Raw genomic sequence first — 27828 nt, 5'->3', positions numbered from 1 at the left:
CATTTTTCACACATTCATTTATTTAGCATTTAGAGTTTATAAATTGATGGCTCATGAGCCACATTGCTCACAAAATATTTTTAGACTCCCTCTCCACATATAAAAATCAGTAGATTTCACTAAAAAATCAGAAGATATGACAATACTAAATACATAGTCCCAAGACAGTTACCCACCTTGAGCAAATTTTCTGTTTTCTGAGATATAGCAGGCGCTCAATATTGTTTATTAATGGATTAACTGATTAATTGAAAATGATTAACACTTTTCTATTGATATTTAATTTCAATCAAATTTCAATTTTATAGGATCCACTGTGGACAATGACTATAGCATATTAAAAGAATGATTATGAACTCAAGGACAGTTCTGAAATATACATGTTGAACACTGGATGAATTCATATTTAATCCACAGAGTTAGGTCCAGTTGTCCTTCATTAGAAAATTGAAGCTTGAGGGTTTAAAGAATGTCATCAAGGCGCATGGGTGGCTCAGTCATTAAGCCTCTGCCTTCAGCTCAGGTCGTGATCCCGGGGTCCTGGGATCGAGCCCCACGTCGGGCTCCCTGCTCTGTGGGAGGCCTGCTTCTCCCTCTCCCACTCCTCCTGCTTGTGTTCCCTCTCTCGCTGTGTCTTTCTCTGTCAAATAAGTAATAAATAAATAAATCTTAAAAAAGAAAAGAATGTCATCATATTGAGAAGATCTTGACTTAGGTGAACTGAATAGCTTCCAGATAAGAAAATGTGCTATTCTAGTAACAACAACCAGTCCCACTAGGGGGTTTTAGTACCCCAGTAGTGCTATTACACAGGCTTATGAATGAACACTAATAACAAATGGAAGTATAACTGTTACTTTAAATGGAAGTGTAAACGTTACTTCAAAATATTACTTGAAAGTGTAAAATATAAAAATGGAAAGTGTTGTTCTTTTTTTAGCCACGTTCCTTGGGCAACATTTTAACATGTGGATAGTTCACCACCTCATAATTTGATTAACCTTGAAGCTACTACTACAGTTAATTTTTTGAAGTTCTTTACATTTGGAAGTATAAAGGGCAGTCTTTTCTCTATTTAATAAGGTAAATCCTCTAATATGATGTATAGTTTCTTATCTCTAGTGTTTGGTTCTTTAATATTGACAGAAAGATTGAATTAAAAGTACCAGAAAACCCAATGTTAATGAATATGATAAAAACAAATATCTTGAAGGCAATTATATAACACAATGAATGGATAATAGGAAACAGAAATACTTTGACATGTAGATCAATCTTTTTAACAGAGGGAAAGCATGCAATAAAAGTTAGGTTACATGTCAGATCAGTCAAATTAGAATGGAAACAACATGTTCTGGCTTATTTATAAATAAAAAAAGGTCAACATAGACAATTTAGATTCAAATCTTCAAAAGTTAAAACTTAGAGACTTGTAATTTTTCTTCTAAAAATTGTTTTATAAAGGATTTTATGATGTGTTGATGCACTATTCTTCTTTCTGCCATACATTTTTATGTCCTGAAGGGTTGTTGATAAGACAGCATCCTTGATGAGAAAGAGAGAGAAGGAAGAGAGATTTTTGAAATAAGCACCATTTTTGGTCAAGTATTTGTTATAACTTAGCCCTTCAACACTTCATATAATTAGTCATTGTTTTAGCTAGTTATTGATAAAAGCAAGTAGACAGACTTGGTGAATTATACCACAAATTCCTTTTTCAAATCTCAGTGTCATTTGATAGAATAATGCCATTTTAAACATTTTTTCTAAGTTATTTACCTCTTTTTCTCTTTGAAATGAGAAATACAAGACACACTAAGACACTTAAACACATATAAAATTTTTCTGTCCTGATTTTACCATAGTTAAAAATTTTTAGTTTTCCACCCATGTGTCTCTTATGAATGTTTTTATAGACTGTTCAAAGTATCTAAAAAGTTATCCTTATGTTGTTCATATAGTTCATTGTTCACAATGATTAGAACACATACACTTTGCCATTAAGTTATTTTTATAATATTCTTTCCTAAAAAAGATTTTATTTATGTATTTCAGAGAGAGAGAGCAAGCACAAGCATGAGCAGGGGGTGGGGGCAGAGGGAGAAACACACTCCCCGCTGAGCAGGGAGACCGATGGGGGGCTTGATCTCAGGACCTGGGATCATGACTAGAGCCAAAGGCAGACTCTTAACTGACTGAGCCACCCAGGCACCCATATTTTTATAATATTCTTAATCAAAGATAAAGTATAATTTCCATTTTATACTGTATCTTTAAAAGCGTCAAAATCCTGATTCTATAAAATGATTTACATCATTTTATTGTATTATTGTAATATTTTACTAAAAACAGGATTATATTTCATTCATCAAGAAATATAAAATAGGGTTATTGTTTTTCTCTGTCTGACTTATTTCACTTAGCATAATAACCTCTAGGTCCACCTATGTTGTCACAAATGGCAAGATCTCATCCTTTTTATGGATGAGTAATATTCCATTGTATATATAATATTCTACATCTTTTTTATCCATTCATCTATCAATAGCACTTGGGCTGCTTTCATATCTTGGCTATTATGAATAATGCTTCAATAAACAAAAAGCTGCATATATCTTTTTGAATTGCTGTTTTTGTTTTCATTGGGAAAATACCCAGAGGTAGAATTATTGGATCATATAGTATTTCATTTTTAATTTTATGAGGAACTTCCATACTGTTTTCCATAGTGGGTGTACCAATTTACATTCCCACCAACAGGGCATGAGGGTTTCTTTTTCTTCACATCCTTGCCAACACTTGTTATTTCTTGTCTTTTTGATTCTAGCCATTCTGACAAGTGGAAGGTGATATCGCATGGTTCTGATTTGCATTTCCCTGATGATTAGTAATGTTAAGTGTCTTTTTGTCTGTTCATGTGTCTGTTGGCCATCTGTATATCTTCTTTGGAAAAATGTCCTCTGCCCCTTTTTAATTGGATTATTTGGGTATTCATTTATTTATCTTGAGAGAGAGAGCATGAGCAGGGAGGAAGGGGCAGAGGGAGAGGGAAAGAATCTTAAGAAGACTGCACTAAGCATGGAGACTGATATGGGGCTCAATCTTATGACCCTGAGATCATGGCCTGACTAAGCCAAAATCAAGAGTCGGACACTTAACTGACTAAGTCACCCAGGCACCCCATTTGGGGGGGATTAAAATTCTTCATATATTGGGGCACCTAGGTGGCACAGTCAATTGAGGGTCCAACTCTTGGTTTTGGCTTAGGTCGTGATCTCAGGATCCTGGGATCAGGCCCCACATCAGGCTCCATGCTCAGCGAGGAGTCTGCTTGGAATTCTCTCCTTCTCCCTCCACCCCTCCCCACTAAGCTCACTCTCTCTCTTTCAAATAAATAAATAAATATTTAAAAAATAAAATAAAATTCTTCATATACTTTGGATATTAACCATTATCAGATATATCCTTTGCAAATATCTTCTCCCATTCAGTGGGTTATCTTTTTGTTTTGTTGATGGTTTCCTTTGCTATGCAGAAGCTTTTCATTTTGATGTAGTCTCAATAGTTTATTTTCGCTTTTGTTTTTCTTTCTCAGGAGACATATCTAGAAAAATGTTACTAAGGCCAAAGACAAGGAGATTACTACCTGTTTTCTTCTAGGAGTTTTATGGTTTCAGTTCTCACATTTAGATCTTTTACCCATTTTGAGGTTGTGTGTGTGTGTGTGTGTGTGTGTGTGTGTGTGTGTGTGTGTGTGTGATGTAAGAAAGTGGTCCAGTTTCATTCTTTTGCATGTAGTTGTCCAGGTTTCCTCATACCGTTTATGTCTAAACTTCTTTTCCCCATTGTATATCCCTGCCCCCTTTGTCATAGATTAATTGACCATATAAAAGTATGGGTTTATTTCTGGGCTCTTTATTCTGTTCATCTATGTGTCTATTTTTATTCTAGTACCATACTATTTTGATTACTACAGTTTTGTAGTGTATTTTGAAATCTACAATTGCAATACCTCCATTTTTGTTCTTCTTTCTCAAGATTGCTTTGGCTTTTTGGGGACTTTATATAAGTCAGACAGAGAAAGACAAATACCATATGATTTCATTTATATGTGGAATCTAAAAAAACAAAGAAACAAAAAGCAGACATAAATCTATAAATATGGAGAACAAATTGATGGTTGCTAGAGAGGAGGTGGATAGAGGGATGGACAAAATTGGAAAAGAGGACCGAGTGAGAGAGGCAGGCTTCCAGTTATGGAATAAGTAAGGCATGGGAATAAAAGGTACAGCATAGGGAATATAGTGAATGGTATTATAATAGCATTGTATGGTGACAGATCATGGCTACACTTGTGGTGAGTATAGCATAACAATAGAATTGTCGAATCACTATGTTGTATACCTGAAACTAATGTAACATTGTACATAAATTATCCTCAAATAAAAAACAAAAAAGAATGAGGAAAAAAAACAAAAAAGTATAAAATATGTACTTTTAAATTATCTTATGAGGAAACACTTTAGTGTTTCCAAGCTCTTACACAGACATGTGTTCCTGAAAATAACTTAATTTTAATCATTGTTATTAATATGCTCTTCTATCAATAGAAAGATTTGTACAACTTTGTTTCCCATCTTTATAACTTATACTTGGACCTATACTGGGAAGTGGGAGAAAATGCAATCTTCTTTCTCAAAATATAGGTTAATTTTTCCACATTTAAATATTGCACATATAAATCAGTTTATTTTCCAAATTGCCAAAGTGTCACAGATATGAAATAGCAAACAGTACTCTGACTTCAGACAACTCAGAAAGTTTGTTGAATTAATTAATACTTCTAGCTTAAAAAATGAAATTATTTTATCCTATATAATGACCATGAAGTAGGAGTTTTGTAGAACCTGTATTTCTGAAATTTATAACATAAAGAATCTCTTGAATAACAATCTGAAGAAAATAATTAGTTGTAGGCACAAGCTTCTTCTTACCTTTCTCTGTGAATGCATCTTGGATATTTTAAGTGCCCTCTGTCACACTGCACTCTGAGTTCAGATCCAGTAATAGAGAACTCAGCTACATACGTATTTCTCTTACAAAGAAACTCAATATACTCGCCATGGAAAATATGTGGTCTATCGTCAAAATCCCATTTCAGGAGTAAATTATTATTTTCCATTTCAACAAAAGATAATGTGCAAGGCTCTGAAAAAATAAAAAGAAGAAAATTATCTTGACACATCTTGGCACTAACAGGAAGCATTGTGGTTCCTATTCATGATGACCTTAAAATTCCCAGACTCTAGTGGCAACTAAGTTAGAATTAATATTTGAGTCAGAGAATATGTTCAAGGCTCACAGAAAGCAATCTGCCATTTGTCTGTGTGGTCCTGGACTTGGAAAAGATGTATGTCCTGCCAGTCACTTAGCTTTATGCCATTATGGTTTTCAAAGATAGTAAACAAAAAAGGTGTTTTTATAAAGAACATTGATAGTTACCAATAATTATTGAAATAATGTTCTTTTTCTTATTTTTTTCTTCAGAAAACTTAAATAAATTCCCCATGAAACAAAGTATTTGTTTGATTATTGGATAGATAAAATATTATGGAAATGTAGAAAGAAGCTGGATTGTCAACAATGACTCAAATTCTATGACCTGATGGCATCCAGAGTGGTTGACAGTTTCCTCTCTTTGAAATTTCCAGTTATCAATATCAATATTAGATTAAGATGTTTTGAATTCTAAGCATTGAAAATATTATTGTGTCCTTTCACTAATGCATTTAAACAAAACAAAATAAAAACTTAGATAATTATTAGGATACTCAACAAATTCCTTTGATCTTTTTTCATAATAAAAATATTGATATTTTCAAAATGTCAAGTTATTTCAGAAAATGAGTTGTTTGTGTCCTTCTTTGCCTCCTGGATGACATGGCACCAAACAGTAGGTCCTGAGACAGGTTAAAGTTCCAGAGTTGTTAATAAAGCATATAAATCATACAACTGGAATACATTAACAAACTTCTTTATTCAATATTTTCGGTAAGTATTTATTGAATTCCTAGAGTGTCAGATGTTATGCTAGAAGTTCTATAGACTGAATAAAAATGAAGAAAAAGAATCAGAAAGACTCTAAGAGAATCTCTATAGTCACTGCAAAATATCTTTGAAAATCAGGTCAAATAGCACTATAAAATGTTATAGTTCTACAAAACATAAAATTTTAATTAAAACAAGTTAAAAATTAATTCATGGACCTTCTGTTCTCAGCTATGACAGCATAGTCTATATCAGACCAGCTAATCAGAATAGTGACAGAATAGTCTATATCAGACCAGTTTTTTCTACCAAAAACTAGAAAATTTGAAAACTGACACGAAGTACGTATTTCAAGGAATTAGAGCATTTCGAAGGCACTCAGTACTCAAGATGCCAAGGTTCTGGTAAAAGCTCATTCAGATGAGTCCAACATTCTGTGTTGGGGCATTTCCTCTTGGGGCATTTGTTGATTCTCAGCATGAGCTGAGAGACTGTAGAGAATGGTCAACAGCAAACATAGAGCTAGCAGAGCTTTTGGAAATCTCATGTTGTTGAGGATAGAAACACAGAAGTTTAAGTCAGACATGACAGCCAGGACTTGAGTGGTCAAGAACCCAGAGGAATGGGAGATACAGAGAATGAATGTGATACTCTGCACTGGCTGTTTTTTCCCTTGAAGCATTTGCCTATTCTTGACTTGTGCAAAGAGAGAGGATAAAGAGCCAAGCAGAAAGTGAATGAAAAGCTACATTAAGCTTTTTTGGCAGTCTCCCAGTAATAAGAAAGGCAGTCAAGAAGGAGGAACCTTGGTATAAACACCAAACTCTTAGTGAAGAACCCTGCAGGGTTATGTTCTATTAGTAGGAGCAAACAAAGTTCTGAAAATAAGCTTAGAAAAAGCTGCATTTCTAATTAGATTGAGGTCAATTTCCCCTACACTATCAGCCTAAAGAAGAGATGCGTATTCTCTGGAACAAGATGACGTCATCGTTTCAAGTCTCTAAAATTTTCCATAAATAATATTTGATATTCAATCAACTGTTAACAGAAATAGCAAAAAATTAGGCTAGAAATCGAAATAGGCCTACAGATGATCCAGATAATGGAGTTTGCAGGCAAGGACTTAAAGATAGGTGTGATTAACATGGTAAAGAAATAGATGTTAAGATAAAGTTTTTCATCAGACATCTGAAATCTACAAAAAAAAAGGCATAAAATGATATTCTAGAAATACAAGGATATTGAGAGCTCCATAGATGAGTTTAAAGCAGATTGGACACATCTAAAGAAAGGATTAATGAATTGGAAGATATATCAATAGAAAATTACCAAATGGGAACAAAGAAGATTAAAGGTACCTTCCAGAACTATGAAAAACATAAAGCCACAGATTCAAGAAGTGCTACCAACTTGAAGCATGAAATGCTCAGGGGCCCCTGGGTAGCTCAGTCAGTTAAGCATCTGCCTTTGGCTCAGGTCATGATCCCAGGGTCCTGGAATCCAGTCGTGCATCAGGCTCCCCACTCAGTGGGGAGTCTGCTTCTCCCTCTGCCCCTCCCCCATTCATGTGCGTATGCTCTCTCTCTCTCTCTCACAAAAATAAATAAATAAAATCTTTAAAAAAAGAAAAGAATGAAATGCTCGGAGAAACACATATCAAGGCCCCGCATAAATAGCCTACTGAAAATAAAGGGAAAAAGAATCTCAAAACCAGTAGAGTACAAAAAGAAACTTAGTTTCAAAGATGTACCACTAAGAATGGCATTGACTGGGACACATGGGTGGCTCAGTTGTTTAAGTGTCTGTCTTCAGCTCAGGTCATGATCCCAGGGTCCTGGGATTGAGTCCTGCATCGGGCTCCTTTCTCAGCGGGGAGCCTGCTGCTCCCCCTGCTTGTGTTCTCTCTCTCTCTCTCTCTGACACATGAATAAATAAATAAATAAATAAATAAATAAATAAATAAATAAATAAATAAAATCTTAAAAAAAATAAAGAATGCAATTGGCTAACAAAAACTACAAAATGCAGGGGTGCCTGGGTGGCTCAGTGGTCCTGGAATCAAGCCCCACATCGGGCTCCCTGTTCAGCAGGAAGCCTGCTTCTCCCTCTCCCACTCCCTGATTGTGTTCCCTCTCTCGCTGTCTCTCTCTGTGTCAAATAAATAAATAAAAATCTTTAAAAAAAAACTATAAATGCAGAAAAGGATAAAAATGACATCTTCTAAAGCATGGAAAGAAAAAGGGAATTCTATCTCTGGTAAAATTCCTCTTCAAAAGTGAAGGAAAACCACGAAATTTGCAAGCAAACAAAAACTGAGAAAATAATAAAGAAATAATATTTTTCAGGCATGTGCAAAATGATCCCAATCAGAAATAGCAACAAACAGGAGAAGATGAGAAACGAATCACTGACAAACATATCAAGAAGTCTTAAAGAATATTTTTGGAAAACATAATATTCACTGTATCTTTGGGACTTAAACAATATGTAGAATGAAAATGCATGACACAGTAATGCAAAAAGTGGGAAGGGTAAATCAAGCTAAAGTGTTCTGGGTCTTGGAGAGGTGGTATAAGTTCTAATTTATATTCAACTGTAATAAGTCATGATTGAATTATGTAATTTATGTGATAACAATTTGAAAGGAATCCAAGAGAAAAGAATAATCGACAAGCTAGTAGAGAGTGACATGGTTTAAAAAGAATTGATTTACCCAGAAGAAAGCAAAGAGAGAGAGAGAAGAAGAAAGAACAGAAAGGATATATATCAGTACTTATATAACATGTATATGGACAAATACTATAAAAAGATGGTCAGACTAAATAAATATGCTTTAAAGTAAACAACTATATATTGCTTGCAATATATACACATTAAAAGTAAGAAACCAAAATGTTGAAAGTTAAAGAATGAAAAAATGTATGCCTTGTAAATACTTGTTGAAAACTTGTACATCTAAAGTAGACTTCAGGCAAAAACAAACAAAAACAAAGTATTAGTATAGATAAAGGAGGACTCTTTTAAAATTACACAGGGCCAGTACACCAAGATTTAATATGCTTGAATTTGTGTGTACCTAGTAGAATAGCATAAAAAAAACAAAAGCAAAAATTGAGAGAATACAAGAAATGTTTTTAAATGCACAGAGTATAAGGGACTTTAACATACTTCTTTTGGTGACTGATAGAAAAACAGACACAAATCAGCACAGATATGAATGCACTTAATATTCAGCAATAGTGAATCCAACAATGACAATTATTTGTTTATGTCAAGTACAAAAGAATGTGTACCTACAATAAATAAATGCTTGTAATAAAGTAAGTATCAATGAATTTCAAAAGACATATAATTCAAAGTGTGTCTCAATGGATTCAAATTAGAAATCAATAACGAAAGGAAACTAGAAAATCTTCCAATGCTTAGAAACTAAAAAACAAACTTCTATATAACTCAGAGTGCATACAAGATATCAAAAAGGGTATCATGTATTTTTTAACTGGATGGCTGAATAATGATAAAATTCCAAAATATAAAAATGAGTGGGATAAAGTTGTGCTCAGTAGGAAATTTAAAGATATAATTATATCCTTATTGTATCATTAGCAAATTAAATTAAATTTTCTTTAAAAATCCTTTAAAAAAGAAAGGCTGAAAATCAGTAATATAAGTATCCACCTAAAAAGCTAAGAGTAATAAAATAAATTTAAGAAATTAGAAGAGAGAAAAGAATGATAAGAATTTAAATTATTAAAATAGTAAGCAACATTTGATGAAAGGGTAACAAATGTAAATACTAGTTGTTTGAAAGGCCTAATAAAAGTTATAGACCCAGGGCCTGGATGGCTCATTTGGTTTAGTGACCAATTCTTGGTTTTGGCTCAGATCATGAATGATCTCTGGGTGCTGAATTAGAGCCCTAGGTTGAGCTCCATGCTCAGTGGGGAGTCTGCTTTCTTTCTCCCTCTCCCTCTGCTCCTGATTCTCCCCCTCTCTAAAATAAATAACCTTTTTTTTTAAAAAACCCCAAACTTAAAAAAAAAAAAGACAGTAATAGACTCTTAGCAAGCCATGTCAAGAAAGAAAGAGATACAGCTTAATAGCAGTAAAAACAAATGACATATCACTAAAGGCATTAAAAATAATGTAAAAGGATGTTGTAAACAACATTATGTCAACAAATTTGACAATTTAGATATTATCGACAAATTTCTATAAACCACCCTACGAAAACTGACAGCTGTCAGGATCTTTCTTTAGAGAGAACTTGATGTTCAAATGGCATGTTTGGTGGATTCTTACAATTATTAAGGAAGAAATGGTACCAATCTTACACAAATTCCAGAGAATTGAAAAAGAGGGAGCTTACCAATTCACCATATAAGGAAAGCAGAAACTTAATACCAAACCCAAAGGAAAATAACAGACTCATCTCTCTCATAAAAATAGATGTGAAACTTCTAAGTAAATATAAGCAAATAAAATCCAATAACATGTAGAAAGCATAATTCATCACAACCAAGTGTGATTAATTACAGGAATGTAATCATGCTTTAACATTCAAGAAGAAGAAATATAAGTGATTATTTCAATAGATAGTGCTAAAATTAAACACTCACAAGATTTTTTAAAAACTCTTAGAAAAATAGAAATTAAACTTTCTATATTTTTAATTTGATTTTGAAGTATTTATAACACTGTAATTAAAGATGAATTGTTGAAAGTTTTACTTATGAGATTGGGAAACAAGATACCCACTACATCTTCTACTCAGTATTGTACTCAAGTCCAAGCTGGTGAAATAAGATAGTAAATAAGTTAGATATGGAAACAAAAAAATATTTTCTTTTTATTTAAAGATATGCTTTTTTATGTCTCCTGAAAATTTTCACTAATAAGGCATAACTTGCTTTAACTTTCTTTGTTTCCCCGTTGCACTCATGTTTTCTATTATAGTACCAGTCACACGGTACTAAATGATAACTGTTAACATATGTACCCACACCACCATGACTTATTCATCTTATAGCCCCATAAAACACCAGTGCTTAGTGTATGGTTTGTATTTAGTAAATATTTGTTAGGGCAAGATGGACTATAGTTATTTATGATCTACAGGAGAGAATAGAAACCAGTGATGAAATAGGCACACTGATACACAAATATAGCAAATTAAGCATTATAGTAGTATTATATTAACTAACAGATGAGAAAGTGGGAAAAGATATGGTTTTATTTTATTAAATAGGTGGATATTTTGTAGTACATACCTAAACACAATGGTGGCATAGTCCACACCCCCTCTAAACAATAGGACTCCCTAGATCCTTGAAGGAAATGGTGATCAAAACATTTGTATTCTACTGAGGAACCATTTTCATAGATGTCTGATGTTGAACTAATTATGACTCCATTTTTAATAAGTGGAGGAGATACACACATTCCTTTAGATTCTGAAAAAATGATTTTAAAAGCATACAATGAATTTCTACAAAAAACATCCAATACTTTAATAATTGCTATAGATATAAAATAGGATAGGGACTCCTGGGTGGCTCAGTTGGTTAAGCACCAACTCTTGATTTCTGCTCAGGTCATGATCTCAGGCGTGTGGGATTGAACCCTACCTCAGGCTTTGTGCTCAGCGTGGAGTCTGCTTGAGGATTTCTCTCCCTCTGCCCCCCCCACCCCCCATGCTCTCTCTCTCTCTCTAAAAAAAAAATAAACAAAAAGAAATAAAATGAGATAATTCACGTAAAAGCATTTTTAAGATAGCTGTCAAATTTTAACTATTGAGAGCATAGTTCTACAACAACTTCATACTATAAAATTGATTATTGTAATTAGAATCTCATATTATAATATTGAAAAATATATTTAAAACTGGTAAAGTATTAATAAACATTATTTTATTTTTCCCTTTTTATCTAGATGTGAAAATGTATGAAACCCATTTGAAGCCATGCTTTCTGCATGTATTCTCTTCCATTTTTTTCTTATTAAAAGTAATAGTTCCATATCCAAGCAGCACACAAAATCTTTCAATCTGATCAAGCCCTTTTCTGAAACAATACTCTCCAGCAAACCCCAAGAAAAGCAATGTTTTCCAGAGTTGTTGATTGTTCACATTAGGGGGATCAGTCCTCTGATAGTCTGGTGATATCTATAAGATCTATTAATTTCTCCCTTTATAAAACTGACTTATTGGAATTAAAAGATGTCAGCATAGTCATCCTATTTAAGTGTATGTGCTTACTGGAAATTGGTCAGATCATTCCCAATTTATAGATTAGAAGATGATGGTGGTGAGTTAGGTAGGGTCTTTCTTATACTTTGCACCCAGGGTGGTGATATTGATCACTTGAGAAATTGTCAGAAAGCATTGTTTTACCTTTTCTAATACATAAAGGATATCTCACTTCTCCTCTATTGCATTGTACAGATAATTCAGACAATGAGGTTGATGGAGATAAGTCATATCCTTGTTTACATACAAAATCTATTAAATCTCCATGTAAGACCTTTCCTTCATACTTCCACTTCATCTCTATGTTATTTCTGTACATGTAATCCACATTAATAGTACATGGCTCTGTAAAACAAAATGTTCTTTTAAATTATTTATTCATTTGACAAATATGAAGTTTAATGTATTTTTGAAAGAAAAATTTTGACAGGTATCAAAAGCAAAGTTTTATATTTAACATTTACATTATTAAAACTCCTCACACATATACATAATATACACTTTATTGCTATCAAATGAATTTATACATCTCTTATTATTATTGTTATATTATAAATTAAAACCACTTAATTTGAACACTAAAAACTATTATTTAAGGGGCGCCTCTGTGGTCCAGTTAAGGGTCTGCCTTCAGCTCAGGTCATGATTCCGGGGTCCTGGGATCGAGCCCAGCATAGGGTTCTCTGCTCCGCGGGAAGCCTGCTTCTCCCTCTCCCACTCCCCCTGCTTGTGTTCCCTCCCTTGCTGTCTCTCTCTGTCAAACAAATAAATAAAATCTTAAAAAAATTATTTAAGCTAGAAGAGATGCACTTTATCATTGAATAAAACAACCTGTGGCCACTAGAAAATTGAAAAATGCTCAATTTAGTATACTTAAATAAACCAAATGAAAGATATTAATATATATTAAAAATTTAATATATTAATACTTAAACAAATCAAATGAAAATAAACTCAATTGATTAGTACTTAAATAAACCAAATTAAAATAATTTTAATTGTTGGGTTAACAATATATGAAGATTAAAATATTCAAGTTGACAAGGATTAAGACAACTACTCTTTAATCCACTGATGGTAGAGTGGATTAACTTTCTGAAGGACAATTTGGCAATGTTGAAAACACACTAAACTTCCATCAAAAAGTGACTAATTTAATTATGGCATATCTGCATTATGGAATACTAGGCAGCCATTAAATTGTATATTGTAGAAGTATACCCAACCATGTTCATAATATAGTTTGTGGGAAAAAAACGAGTTACATAGCCTCTCATGACAGCATATATTTTTTGTAAATATGTGTTGTGTGTGTTGTGTGTGTGTGTGTGTGTGTGTGTGTATAAAAAGGTTTAGAAAACCATTATCTAAGTCATTAATAGCATTTATTTCAGCGCAAGTTACTGATATTTTCTGTTTTCTTCTAGTTGCTTCTATATGATTTTTTTTTTGGTAAATAACAATGATTTGCATTTATAGTTTGAAATGCTAATATTTATATTAAGTGACTATTTTATTTTAACTTAGAGAAAGTTTATGATACCATTACCTATTTGTAAAAGTTACAACGTAACAAGTTCATTGCAACTGTAGTGACCGATTACATTACTTTTAAATGTAATTCTGACTAGCAAAGTTAAAAAATGAGGCAAATCTATAGGTTTGAAATGAAAGGTGAATATTATGTTTTGAAAGTTATCTCAAATGAGATAATTATTTAGATAGTTCTCTTAAATCTCCACTTGAATCATTAATGTTAGTTATACCACGTCTTTCAAAATACATTTAAAGTATTAATTATTAATACTAATTAATTAATTATTATTAAACTATAAACATGTTTTTATTTGCTCAACAAAATAGAACAAAGGTGACCATTCAAGTGAGGAATTGACAGCCAAGAAAGCTATTAACAATATGCTCTACCAAGGAAAGAATTGGATGGATTATTCTCCCCAAATGACATTCTGGGGATAATATAGGGAGAGATGCTAAGGATATCAGTTAGGAAAAAAGTAATCAGTCACAAAAATGTGAATCTACTTAAGGCCATTGAAATGAACACTGAAAAATGGCTAACATGGTAAAGTTCTGTTGTTCAAATTTTACCACAATTTTTTAAAAAGTAGTAGGTAAGAACTAATGTAGTTTTAGACCCTCTGATATTAGATATTCTGCTTACAAAAATGAGAAGGAAAAACACTTTGGAAAAAAAGATTTATACAAAAATCATCATTTCCATGCTATAAAATGTTATATAAAAAATCACATAAAAATACAAATGTAATGGTATAAGAAATTCAATGGGTTGTTATGAAAGGAATAAGTTCTAGGGATCTAACGTACATAATGGTGACTATAGTTAACAATATTGTTTTGAATACTTGAACGTTGCCAAGAGAGTAGATCTTAAATGCACTCATCATAAAGACAAGAACAACAGTAGTACAACTATGACTATGTGAAATGAAGGGAATGTTAATTAACCTGATTGTGGTAGTCATTTCAAAACATATATGTGTATCAACTCATGGCATTGTACACCTTAAATTCGTATGTTATATGTCAATTGTATCTCAATAGAGCTGGGAAATTTTTTAAAAAAAATACAATGTGTTCTCTGTCTTACCTAAGCAAATAGGTGGGGATGACCATCTTCCTTGTTCACAGTGAGATACTTTTGCTCCACTCAGTAAGTAATATTCATTGCATCTATATTCCACCGAGGATCCTGTTGTGTAGCTTGCCAATAATCCATCAACAACAGCCCCATTTATTACATCAGGTGGAGGCTTACAATTCTCATTATTTTCTAAGAAAAGAGGTTATTTTAAAATTAATATGAATGTATAACAACCTAATGATATCATATAGTTACTCATACTCCTGTCCCTCATTATTTGTATTACATAGTTTAGGACAGTTGATTTCTAAATTCTCCAGAAATGAGAAAAATGTTATTCAGACCAAATATTTTAAAAATTTACTAAGAATAAACAGTAAATGTTTTGCCTAAAAACACATATCTGTCACTTTTCTTATGAAGGAATCATGATACAGATATTCTTAAAATGTATAGAAAGGTAAACAATAACCTGAAGATTATGGTCAATTCTGAAACTATTTTTTGTCATTATCCACTTTTATTTTTTAATTCTCATTCTTTTCATCCCAGATCTCAGTCAATCCATGGATGAAATTGTCTACTTTTTCTCTCTTTAGTTTTTCTTTTACTCTGCTCATTTCTTTAGCATCCTCAATAGCTTTTCTCTTATGCAATAAATATCTTAAGTAAACATGTTTGTGGAGATCTTTCTAGGAGAGATCAAGAAATGAGAAGGGTGACAGGAACTGTAGCACCCAGGAGTGGGTGTGACCATAGCCTGGTTGTGCGTTAGTGAAACAAAAGACCAGGGACAGGTCTCAGAATGGTGTAGGGCTCAAACTGGCCAGATGCATAAGTAATATCAGAAGGATTGACCCAAAGGCAGGAACAGAGTGCTCTAACATGACTTTGTAGGACATGAAGGAAGAGAAAGAAGATCATGATCAAGGCCAGTCACCCATTCCACTGTTACTTATGTGCTTTCATCTAAAGCTCAGAAGTCATGGTGTCAAACAGGTCAGATAAGAGTGCTTAGTTAGCACTAATGTATATTCAAAAAATTTTTTTTAGTTTCCCAATTATTTATATTGGGTTAAATTCTAAGAAGGCTGCATGCACACAAAAAAAGTAGCAGAGTAGGTGCTGAATCAGTGTGTTTTCTAAGAAATATGTGGATTAAATAAGGAAAATGAAAAATTTTTACACAACAGGCTCAGCTATCGCTGGTAAGTGTAGCATACATACCAACACACTCAGGAGGATGTGTCCACTTCCCACGTTTACAAGTTATTTCTGTTGATCCACGAAGATGATACCCACTTTTACATTCATATGCCACTTTATCCCCATTGTAATAAATTGTAGAGTCCAGGTTTGCTGTACCATTCTCAATGAAGGGTGGGTCCCCACAGGCTGTCTTCTCCTTTTCTTCTGAAAAGAGACCAATTAAAGAGAAGAGACCATTTGGCTGCACATGCAGACTTAATTTTAGGGAAAGCTGATTAAGGTGTTGCTAACCAATGCATTTTGGAGGTTCTGTCCATTTTCCATTTTTACAACGTATTTCTTCTGATCCTTGTATCTGAAAATTAAGTTCACATTCTACATGAACTGTTTCTCCATCACGATAAGTTGTTGAATATCTTTGAATTTTGGAGTTTAGAGGCAGAGGCGGAGGAGGACATCGATTTCTTCTTCCTTATTAAAAAAAATCACCATATTTGGTCATATAATTACAAAAAATAATATGTAGATTTAATAAGCACATTCATAGAGCCAAGTACCATAGGAAGTATGGAAGACAGACCCTAAGGTCACCCCCTTGATCTCCACTTTTGATGTTTTTGATGTTCACTTCCTTATGTGATAACCCTCCTCATAAGCAGGAATTGTGACTTGCTTCTAACCAATGAATGCAGCAAAGAAAATGGGAGTATGTGATTATGTATGCATGATATGCAACAGAGGATGGTAAGGCCATTCTTGCTGAGAGACTATTTTCCTGCTGATTTTGATAAAAAGCAAGCCCCCACATTGTAAGTTTCCAAATGAGGGGGCAAGGGGCAGAGGGCTGCCTACAGCTGGCAGCCAAGAAGAAATTGAGGCTCTCAGTTCAGCTGTCAGCCAAGTACTCAGTGCTACCAATAACCATGAGTTTGAAAGCAGATTCTTCCCCAGTCAAGCCTCAGATGAGACTGAAGCCCCAGCTGACATTTTATTGCAGCTTTGTCCAACAGGAGGGCAGAGGAGCCAGATAAGTTAGGCTCAGACTCCTACAGAAATTATGAAATAATACAAGTGTGCTGTTTTAAGCTGCTAAATTTGTAATGGCATTGTTATGGACCAATAGAAAACTAAAAAAGCAAGCAAATTAAAACAGCATTCATTACCTCCTCTAATCCTAAAATAACTTTATTAAGCAGGGATAATTTTTGTCTCATATTATAGATAAATAAACTGAAACTTCTGAAGTAAGTAAATTAACTATTAAATGGTGGATCTGTTCTTGTACCTATGTCTATATGAATTAAATAAAATCTGTTCTTCAGTATTCTAAAACACAGACTGTCTTAATTTTTTATTGCTGTTGTGACAAATTATTATAATAAAGTGGCTTAAAATAGCACAAATTTATTCTCTTACAGTTCTGGAAGCCAAAAGTCCAGAATCAGTTTCACTGGGCTAAAATCAAGTTGTCAGGAGAGCTGCATTCCTTCTGCAAGCTTTATGAATCAGCTTCTTTGCCTTTTCAAGCTTCTGGAGGCTGCATGCATTCCTAGGCACATGACCTTTCCTCTTATTGCTCCAACCTCTTGCTTCCATTCCATTGTCACATCTCTATTCCACTTCTGTAGTCAAATTTCCCTCTGCCTCCCTCTTATAAAGAGGCTTGTGATTATATTTAGGGTCCACATGGATAATCCCAGAAATTATTCCTACCTCAAGATCTTTAATTTTATCACATGTGCGAAGTCCCTTTAGCCATATAAGTAAGGTAACATTCACTGGTTCCAGGGATTAGGATGTAATTTATTATTATTCAGCCAACTGCACTGCCTACCGTACATCTAATGACTATTTACTAGAGAAAATAACAGGCACACTTGCATGCTAATTTGGATGGGGGCTGTTGGAGTAGATATTAAGTAGGTTTACCATTTATTTCTGAAATAACATGCTAGAGACAATTTGATAACATTCTTCTTCTCTACTGTTAGACCAAGTTTCTTGGGCAGGACTGGAAAATTAAAAACTAAAATAAAAACATTGAAGTTATCATTTGGTGCATTTAAAGAATTAGGATCATTCTGGGCAATCTCATTTCATACCCCTGGTCATCTCCCTCTTCCACCCCTCCTAGCATTTGCTTCAAATCTTCACCCCCTCTTCCAAGTTCCACTTTCCTGTCTTCCTCTTGTCTATCAATAATGACATTAATTTCTATACCGCAGAGAAAATAGAGGCTATCAAGACCTTTACCTCTCCCCATTCCCCCAAATCCTCAAACTCCTTTTTATCTTTCAGTGCAAATGTTATCCATCACCTCCAAAAATGCTATCCCACACCATACCAATCAAAATCTTCAGGGTTTTTTCAAATACTTTATACCTGACTTGATTATATTTGTCACATTATGTCAATTACTTTTTCAAATTTGTTCCCTCTGCTAGGCTTGGACTTCCTTCATATCTCATTGTAGGTATGTTTAAATGATGCTTGAATTGTTGTTTCCCAATAGGTGATCATACTATCTGCTTGGACATGTGCAGTGGTAGAAACTTACCATACATAGACATTACATTTTAGGAGAGTTCTTACTCGAGAACCATAGTTTTCATTTTTACTCTGGGTAATATTCTCCTGATTTTTCTGTTCTTTACCCACACCATTTTGAAGACTGTTTTTTCACATCAGGAAATATGTAGCCAAATAGGAAAGATGCCTCACAAAGCTGCCAGCTTGGGATAGTTGGGTCTAGTAATTCCCAATAAATATTTTATTCCTTATAATAAGAGAGTTTAAAAGTTATATCCACTTTACAAACTAATGCAAAATTTAAGATTTCTTCCAGATTAAATATTGCTGAAAATATCTAGCAATGATTTAAAAGACCATACTTATTTTTAAAAATAGCCCTCCGCATAATACCCCCAGTTCCATCCACGTCGTTGCAAATGGCAAGATTTCCTTCTTTTTGATGGCTGAGTAATCATAAGTCAGTCAGAGAAAGACATATACTATATGATTTCACTCATATGTGGAATTTAAGAAACAAAACAGATGAACATAGAGGAAGGGAAGGAAAAATAAAAAGACGAAAACAGAGAGGGAGGCAAACCATAGGAGATGCTGCCATAGGAGACGCTGAATTCTAGGAAACTGAGGGTTGCAGGAGGGGAGGTGGGTGGGGGGATGAGGTAACCGGGGGATGGGCATTTTAAGGAAAGCACTTGAAGTAATGAGCACTGGGTGTTGTATGCAACTGATAAATCACTAAACTCTGCCTCTGAAACTTAAAAAAAAGCACTCAGGACAAGAATTAGATATCATCAGAAACATTTTTTTCATAGAAATTAAAGCTGATTAAGACATGATATTTTATTTGTACGAGTGTGAAATTTTAAAAATTACCTTCACATACAGGAGATTCTGGGTACCAACCAAAGTTATAGCACTGAATTAAGTCAGATCCACTTAGATAATAATTTGTATGACAGAAAAACTGAACTACATCTCCTTCTTCATATGTTTGCTTTATAGGATGAAAATAACCATTTTCTATTAATCTTAAAGAGCACTTTAATTCTAAAAATGAAAGAACAAATAAAATACAAAAGTGTTATTTTTTCTGTTGAACAAAATTCACCTACTACTTATATACCATATCTGGAATAGAAATTAGTAAATTTGCCATATTTTGTTATATATAACAAAAGCTTGTCAATTCCTATATTTATTAAATATCATTAGGCTTATTTTAATGTAATCTGAGCTAAAAGAAATTCTTTTTCTATTTGAGATCTTTAAGTGATCAAAGCCTATGATCAAAATAATTAAAACCAGAAGCAAAAAAAAAAAAACAAACCCAAAAAAGTATGAAAAATGAAACATGAGTGTGACAATTTATATACACTTCTGGACGAGAGAAAGTTTTTAAAATGAGACTAGATTGCCTTTAAAATGAGAACCTACTGGTACATTTTGGTGTGAGAGACCATCCATATGTGTGACATTCTACCTCCTCGGTCTTCTTTCCTCCAACTGTATAGTAGCCAGCAGCACATTCATATTGTACTTTATCCTTCACTTTGAATGTTTTCTGCGTTGTGGAATAATTTCCATGGTATAATTCAGGGACCAAACATGTTTCTAAAAAAAAAAATCAATGTTATTTATTTTATGAAATGTATCACTAAAACTATAATATTAAAAAGAAATCTCAAAATGTATTTTCACAAAATCTTAAGCATATTTGGCTGAATCCACCTTTGGCCAAATTGAAAAACAGCCAGTTTGCCTTTGTGTCTCTATTTCCTTTTTTTTAATACACCTTGTGTCTTAATGCCACCAGTCTTCTATTCTTGAAATTCTACTCTAGTATACTTGGCAGAAGGCCACAATTCAACTGAAGCCTTGTACAGCTTTTTTGATTCTGTGCCATCTGAGGATTTGTACAATTTAAACAACTAAAAACACACTAACAAAGTATACATATTCAAATTATTGGATTATTTTAAGTATGCCTGATATTGGTTTACCAATAAAGATAATGGGCATTATCTTGAATTCTTCTCTAATAAAGGAAACAGTAATTTATATATGTTGCCAGAAAAAGGTCTAAAGTTTTTTTCATCCTATTCCATTCCACTCTTTTTTTTTTAAGATTTCATTTATTCACTAGATCCTATGGTAATTCTATGTTTAATTTTTAGAAGAACTGCCACCCACCCAAGTGTCCATCAATGGATCAATGGATAAACAAAGTGTGTATATATGATATATCTATATATGTATATGTATATTTATATACATACACAATAGAATATTATTTAGCCATAAAAAGAAATTAAATTCTGATGCATGCTACAACATAGATGAATCTTGAATACATTATGCTAAGTGAAATAAGTCAGACACAAAAGAGTAATATTGCATGACTCCTCTTATACAAAGTACCTAAAATAAGGAAACTGATAGAGACAGAAAATAGAAGTTACCAGGTACTGGGGTAGGGTGGGGGATAGAGGGGTTTGTTGTTTAATGGGTACAGAGTTTCTGTTTGGGTTGATGAAAAAGTTTTGGAAATAGTAGTGATGGTTATACAACATTGTGAACGAACTTAATGCTATGGAATTGTACACTTAAAAATAGTTAAAATTTCATGTTATGTATATTTTACTGCAATTAAAAAAAAAAGATCAAGGTTTGCCAACGGTTGGTGGAAAGGAAAAATGGATGAATAGGTTGAACACAAGGGATTCTTAGGGCATTGAAACTATTCTGTATGATATCTTAATGGTGGATACATGTCATTATACACTGGACAAAATCCACAGCATGTATAATATAAAGAATGAACCCTAAAGTGTGAGCTTCAATTAATGTATCAGTATTGGCTCATCAATTACAACAAATATACTACACTAAATGCAAAATGCAAATAATAGGGGAAAGTGTATGTGGCCAAGGGCAAGAAGGGGTACATGGGAACTCTCTGTATTAGCTGCTCAATATTTCTGCAAATCCAAAACTGCTCTAAAAATAAGTCTATTAATATTAAAAAAAAATAGGAACTAATGGAGTAGGTGAGTTGTGGGAATTGAGAACTCTTGGGTTAAGGAAACACCTAACATTTAAGAAAAACAATATAATATCAACTTCTTGCATTTGCAGACATACTGAAAAATTAATTCTATTAAATAAAAATGCCTATCAGTATAAGAAAGTACTAGCCTCACAGTCTCTTATCTTCAGTTTTGGGAAGTGATTCTTAAACACATACCATGTTCCTTCTTACAGGTAGGTTGAGAAGACCATCCATCAGCAAGACACTGAACCACTTCTTCATCCTTTCCTCCAGTGGTTTTATATCCTGAATTACAACCATAACGCATGTTCTCTTGAATTTTGTACATTAATGTTACATCAGAGATGTAACCATTTTTCAGCTCAGGCTTAGTGCATTTTTCTATGGGAAAAAAATCTTTGCTTAACTTGGTGAAATTAAGCTTGTCTTTTACTTAGTTGTAAAACCAAGGCAAAAGTTTAATATTTTTCTTGGAATTTAAAGGAGAGAGAAAAATTTCACTCAATTCCTTGATTTGATTTAATTTTGGAATTATCCTGCATGTTCTGCATCAAATTTCTTCAAAAACTGATTCAACTTGACAATGACATTCTTTGTGCTTATTGACTTCAGTTCTTGTAGTGACTCCCACCCTATCATATCTACTTTTAGAAAATATAACAGAGCTCTTTCACTAACTGTCATTAATGGCAAATGGAAGGAATTTCATTTGGATTTACTTCCTAATATTTTTAAATCTACTGTGTTTGACAATTTTTAACACCATGTAACAAAAGCACATACCCAGCTTATGGATCCTTAAATAAGTCTGCAGATACCTTAATGTGAAAACTTTGTTCATTCTTTTTTTTCTTTTAATTCAGCAAATGATCACCTGGCCACACAATAAGTCCGTGTAGCCAGTCCATAGTCAGGCTGTGTAGACCGTGACTGAATCATAGACATGTTACTCAAAACCTTTGAGTTTGCAGAGTTATTTTTTATCAAATACTTGCAACAATGTTGTGTTAGATAATATATGTACCTCAGCTCAGTAATTTTTTTAAGCCCTACTATTAGACCCTCATAACAAACCAATTCAGAAAGGTTAAGAGACTTAGCCAAGGTTAGTATTAAATATATGTAGTACTTGCTGTGTGGCAAGCACTTTATATGGATTATCTTAGCGAAGCAGGTTTATGCCCATTTTATAGATGAGAAACTTAGGCTCACAATGCTCACTTTCCAATGGTGGAGCAGAATTCAAAGGCAGGCAGGTGAACTGCAGAGATTGTATCTTAACCATTAGACTACATGCTAAACCTGAGTTCTTCTCTTCTGGTGCCTATTTCAAAGCTCTTGCTAATGTTAAATTTATTTTTAAGCTCTAGTTATGAATATTGCTTTCTTTCTTTCTTTGAGTTAATCTGTGGTCTATGTTAATACTAAATGTGCAATGCTTAAATTTATGGTCTGTTCTCAAGTCATGGAAAGGATAATTATCCTAAATGGATATGTTCACTAGATATATTAAGCATGGTAACCATCATACTCATTTCCTCTTCTAAATAAAACAAACCCAACTAAAGCCTCTACTCTGCAAAACAGAGCTTAGAGAATCTTTTGTTCAGGAGAGGTCAGCTGATCTAATGGAAGCCCATTAATAGTTTGACTATAGGGTAGCCTGGCATGAAATAATGAGATGAACCAATCAGATTTCCTTTTTCTAAATTTGAACTCAAAATTCAGAAAACACATTTTTCTGAATTTGTGGGAGAAGTTGGCACACAAAGGAGAGATGAGTCTTTCAAAGGATAAAACACTGGAGTAACAATTTTATTCTTCCTAAGTCCAGTGTCAAGCATTTTTCTGGCTTCCTATGCATTATTATCTGTATAAGTTCCTCATTCCTTAAAGTAACGCATTTGCATCTGTTTCTTGCAATATGATAATACCATTTTCAATAATTATCCGTATTCTCTTTATAGGGTATTATTAAAAACAAAGACAATAACACTTTAATAAGAAATATTATTTACAGAATTTCAAAATATGTCTTCATTTTGTAAAAGAGACAGTGGGCCTGTAATTTGTTCTTATCGACCAAAAGGTTTCACCACCCACCAAGTTTTCTTGGACCTTTATGGACTGATCTCTTTAAATATTATAAACATTTTGTGGACACAGCCCACAGACTCACTGAAGCAACGTGGTTCTGGAGACCAGCCCTCTTGGGTACATGTGATTCGCTCCTCTTGTTTCCCAGTTTCAGTGGTATAACCAGCCAAGCAGGAAAACAACAGTTTTTCATTTATTCTCATTGGAAAGTAATAGTTTTTAAAAGAATAGTAATATTGGGCAATCCTTCCATTTTCCACACTAGGAAGACCACAGGGTTTCTCTGAAATGAGTAAATATCAAGCTGAAAACTGAAAAACATATCTAAAACCATGGAATGTGTGATCAAATGGCAGTAAATTTTTAAATTCAAAGTGTTTGCAGTGACTTTAACTCGTACTTATTTTTATTACCTGGCTTTTTAAGGGGATTCTGTGACAATCTTTTTCAGTCAGAATTAATCTGCTAGCAACCCCAATAACCAACAGTCAGAATAAAGCTGGTCAGGCTACTTCCTCAGGGACGCTTTCCCTAACTTTGTAACACAGCACTTTCTCATAGACATACAATGCAAGCTGCATATGTAATTTTAAAATTTCTAGTAGTCACATTAATAAAAGGAACAGTTGAAGTTAATTTTAATAATACATTTTATTTAACCCATTAAAATATTAAAAATGTTTTTCATTTTTTTTCTTACTAAGTCTGAACTCCAGAGTGTATTTATACTTACAGCCCCTCCCAATTTGGACTAACCACATTTCAATAGCTGAATATACCTAGCGGCCACCATATTGGACAGCAGGGTTCTAGAACAGATGAAGTTCTACTTAAATAGGCAAACCCACAAAATTTTGAAATGAATGGCTTTTTTTAAATAAAAAGACAGAAAACTAATTAAAAAATAATTATAAATAATAAGAAAATAATTAAAAAATAAAAAATAAGTTTAAAAAAATCTTATTTAATAAATTTAAAAAATCTTGCTCGAGCAAGAGCTTTACAAAACAGGACATGTAAATGGTCACAGACCTCATAAAAAGTACTCGGCTTTCTTTGGCAATATTAAGGCAGAATGTACACATGCCATTTTTAAAAAGCACTCATTCCTTATGAACACTGCTGCAAAAATTCTCAACAAAATACTGCAAACAGAATTCAGCAGCATAGTAAAAGAATCCATGAGCACGTGGGCTTTATCCTTGGAATGCAAGGATGATTCGACATATGAAAATTGGTCAATGTTACACACCACATCAACAAAATGAAAGATAGAATAAAAGTATTTATCTGTGCACTCAAAGACATGTAAAAGAATGTTCATAGCAGCACTATTCATGTAGTCCCAAACTGGAAACAATCCCAATGCCCATTCCATGGAAGAAAAGATAAACATATTTTAGACATGCATTCAATGGAATATTATACAGCAATGCAATGCTGAATATCATGCAGCAGTAGTGAATGTTGAATAGTGAATCTCACAAACATATTACTTAGTGAAAGAAGACTGTCACACATAAGTAAATATTATATGTACTGACATAATTTTTTATTGAGGTATAATTGAGGTTAACATTATACTAGTTTTGGATATACAGCACAATGGTTCCACATGTATATTTGCACATATTACAAAATGATCTCACAATAAATCTAGTTAACATCTGTCACCACAGAGTTACAATTTTTTTTCCCTTGTGATGAGCACTTTTAAGAACTGCTCTCTTAGCAATTTTCAAACACACATGGGGCGCCTGGGTGGCTCAGTCGTTAAGTGTCTGCCTTCGGCCCAGGTCATGATCCCGGGGTCCTGGGATCGAGCCCCGCATCGGGCTCCCTGCTCAGTGGGAAGCCTGCCTCTCCCTCTCCCACTCCCTCTGCTTGTGTTCCCTCTCTCACCGTGTCTCTCTGTCAAATAAATAAAATCTAAAAAAAAAAACAAACCACACATGTGAACATATACAGGACAAATTGTAACAAGAAATTAGGTGATTATATGACACATTCATAATTCTAAACGTTATTTGTGGTTAGAAGGAAATTAGAGGTAATGATGTGTCCATCACAAGTAAGATGGATAAGTAAAATATCTGAAACACTATGCAGCAGTTAAAAGCAACAGAATAGATTCAGCAGCATGGAACTGTATTTAAATGATAGCAAGTAAAACAAAACAGTACAGAGATCAAACTGATGGCAAGCTTTCATTTATGTGAATGTAAAGCACATACACAAAAGAAGACATAATTCAGAAAGATAGTTACATATCATATTTAAGAATATATCAAACACACAATAGTGGCTCCCAGTTTGATGCTAGGGGAAATGGAATTCAGGGTCAGGGATAAAGGGAGGAAGTGTATAAATAAAGCAAAAGTGGAAACTTTCATAGGCCAATGATGATTGCCTGCCACAAAATGAGAAGTACCATTAATTCAATTCTTGCCCCAAATATTCCTAATGGGGATGAGAGAAAGCATGGAAAGATGAGATTATTGTTAGCTTGTTTGTTTGTTTGAGTAAAAGAAGATTATAACCGTATAATAATTAGGAAATTATCTGGGAAATGCAATGTCTTTTTTTTTAAGATTTTATTATTTATTTGTCAGAGAGAGAGAGCACAAGCAGGGGAAGGGACAGGAAGAAGCAGGCTTCCCACTGAGCAAGGAGCCCGATGCAGGACCTGATCCCAAGACCCTGGGATCATGACCCGAGCTGAAGATAGACGCTTAACCAACTGAGCCACCCAGGCATCCTGAGGAAAATGCAATGTCTTCATGGTATATAGATGACAGAGAATTATATCAGCTGGTTTTTCCCTATTTAGACAGAAAAATAAAACCAAAGGAAACTATTCATGCAAAAATTATCTTATTATAGAATTGAATGTATCAAATAAGATGAATTCTATTTATTTCACTTTCATAATCTTAATTGCAGACCTTTTTTGGTAGGAAATTTGTAGCAAACTATTACCTACAAGGCAATTATAATCCATAGAATATTTTATTTCAACAGATTCCCTAAGGTGTTTATTTTAGAAAAGTCTTACTGCTGTGGTTTCCTCTTTTGTATATTCACTCTTGCTGACACCTAATTATCCTTTCTTGTTTCTTATCCCTACAGCCTAATAACACTATTAACTCTTCCTAAATAACCCACACTTATATATTGCCTGCTTCACTCACACTTATTTACACACGGAGCTCTGGCTATAAAGATTTCTAAGAGTTAGGGAGTCCATGGGTATTGGTTTGGACAGTCCTAACTTACACTGGTGTCTCACATAACTATTAATAGAGCTCCATTTCACTCTCAAAAATGTCCTTGTCTGCATAACCAATTATACAGTCCTCCTTCTAATCACTACTTACAAATTTCAACCAATGAATAAATTAGGATAAAAATCAAAGGGTGAAGATTCAAAAATCTTGATGATTCATGGCTATTTCTTTTTCAAATCTCCTACACTAAGCTCTCACTTTATGAACTTTATGAAGAGAAAATTAAAATTGTACAAGCTGTGCAATGTTAGGAATAAATTCTAGTATGAAATTAGAATTAAGATTAACATATGACTTCTAAATGGTGGTACTGTTAGACTGAAAATCCTTTAAAGTGTTTAGATCCTCACCTCCTATGTCATAAAACCTAGAGATACAAAGCTGTTTTTTTTTCCTTTTTTGTCTTTTGTTTTTCTAAGTTTGTCACTCTAAGAATAGTTTACTAGTTATGCCCAAAGGGAAAAAAAAATCTGCTTATGTATTTATAACAAATTATAAGAAGTATGCTTTTTATAAAGTTGATACACAAAAATGAAAGACTATAAAAGTTCAAGTTAAATGAATGTTAGAATTTCCCTTTATAATTTTTAGAGAATAAGGAATATGAAAAATTAATTTTACCTCCTGCATAGACTTCTCCTGAGATGATTAATATGATGATAAAAGCCAAATCTTTTGACCTCATCTTCAATGGTGTGCCCAACAAAGATTTTAACAATTCTAAAGCAATAGGGAC

At 33.5% G+C, this 27828-nt stretch overlaps 1 protein-coding gene across 4 annotated transcripts; it reads right to left on the bottom strand.

Moving 5' to 3' along the window:
- F13B (coagulation factor XIII B chain) lies at positions 1–27783 on the bottom strand. 4 transcript variants are annotated; one of them, XM_027612388.1, is made up of 13 exons: positions 27714–27782; positions 23888–24088; positions 21904–22089; positions 20094–20270; positions 19533–19706; positions 16419–16598; positions 16146–16331; positions 14925–15107; positions 12440–12640; positions 11319–11501; positions 4995–5208; positions 1508–1545; positions 584–640 (listed from the first exon to the last, which is right to left on the bottom strand). In XM_027612388.1, exons 1-12 carry the CDS (start codon positions 27775–27777, stop codon positions 1512–1514), a joined length of 1983 nt encoding a protein of 660 aa, XP_027468189.1. In that variant the 5' UTR covers positions 27778–27782; the 3' UTR covers positions 584–640; positions 1508–1511. The 4 variants fall into 4 exon arrangements, with proteins under 4 accessions (XP_027468187.1, XP_027468190.1, XP_027468188.1 ...); XM_027612386.2 differs by lacking the exon at positions 1508–1545 and having other exon boundaries at positions 1–640; positions 27714–27783; XM_027612389.2 differs by lacking the exon at positions 1508–1545 and having other exon boundaries at positions 1–640; positions 5122–5208.
- Between the last annotated feature and the right edge of the window lie 45 nt (positions 27784–27828).

This window comes from Zalophus californianus, chromosome 10, assembly GCF_009762305.2.
Source record: "Zalophus californianus isolate mZalCal1 chromosome 10, mZalCal1.pri.v2, whole genome shotgun sequence".
In the NCBI taxonomy this organism is placed as follows: Eukaryota; Metazoa; Chordata; class Mammalia; order Carnivora; family Otariidae; genus Zalophus; species Zalophus californianus.
Note: the sequence above shows the minus strand (reverse complement) of the source record. Positions and strands in the feature narration are given on the sequence as shown.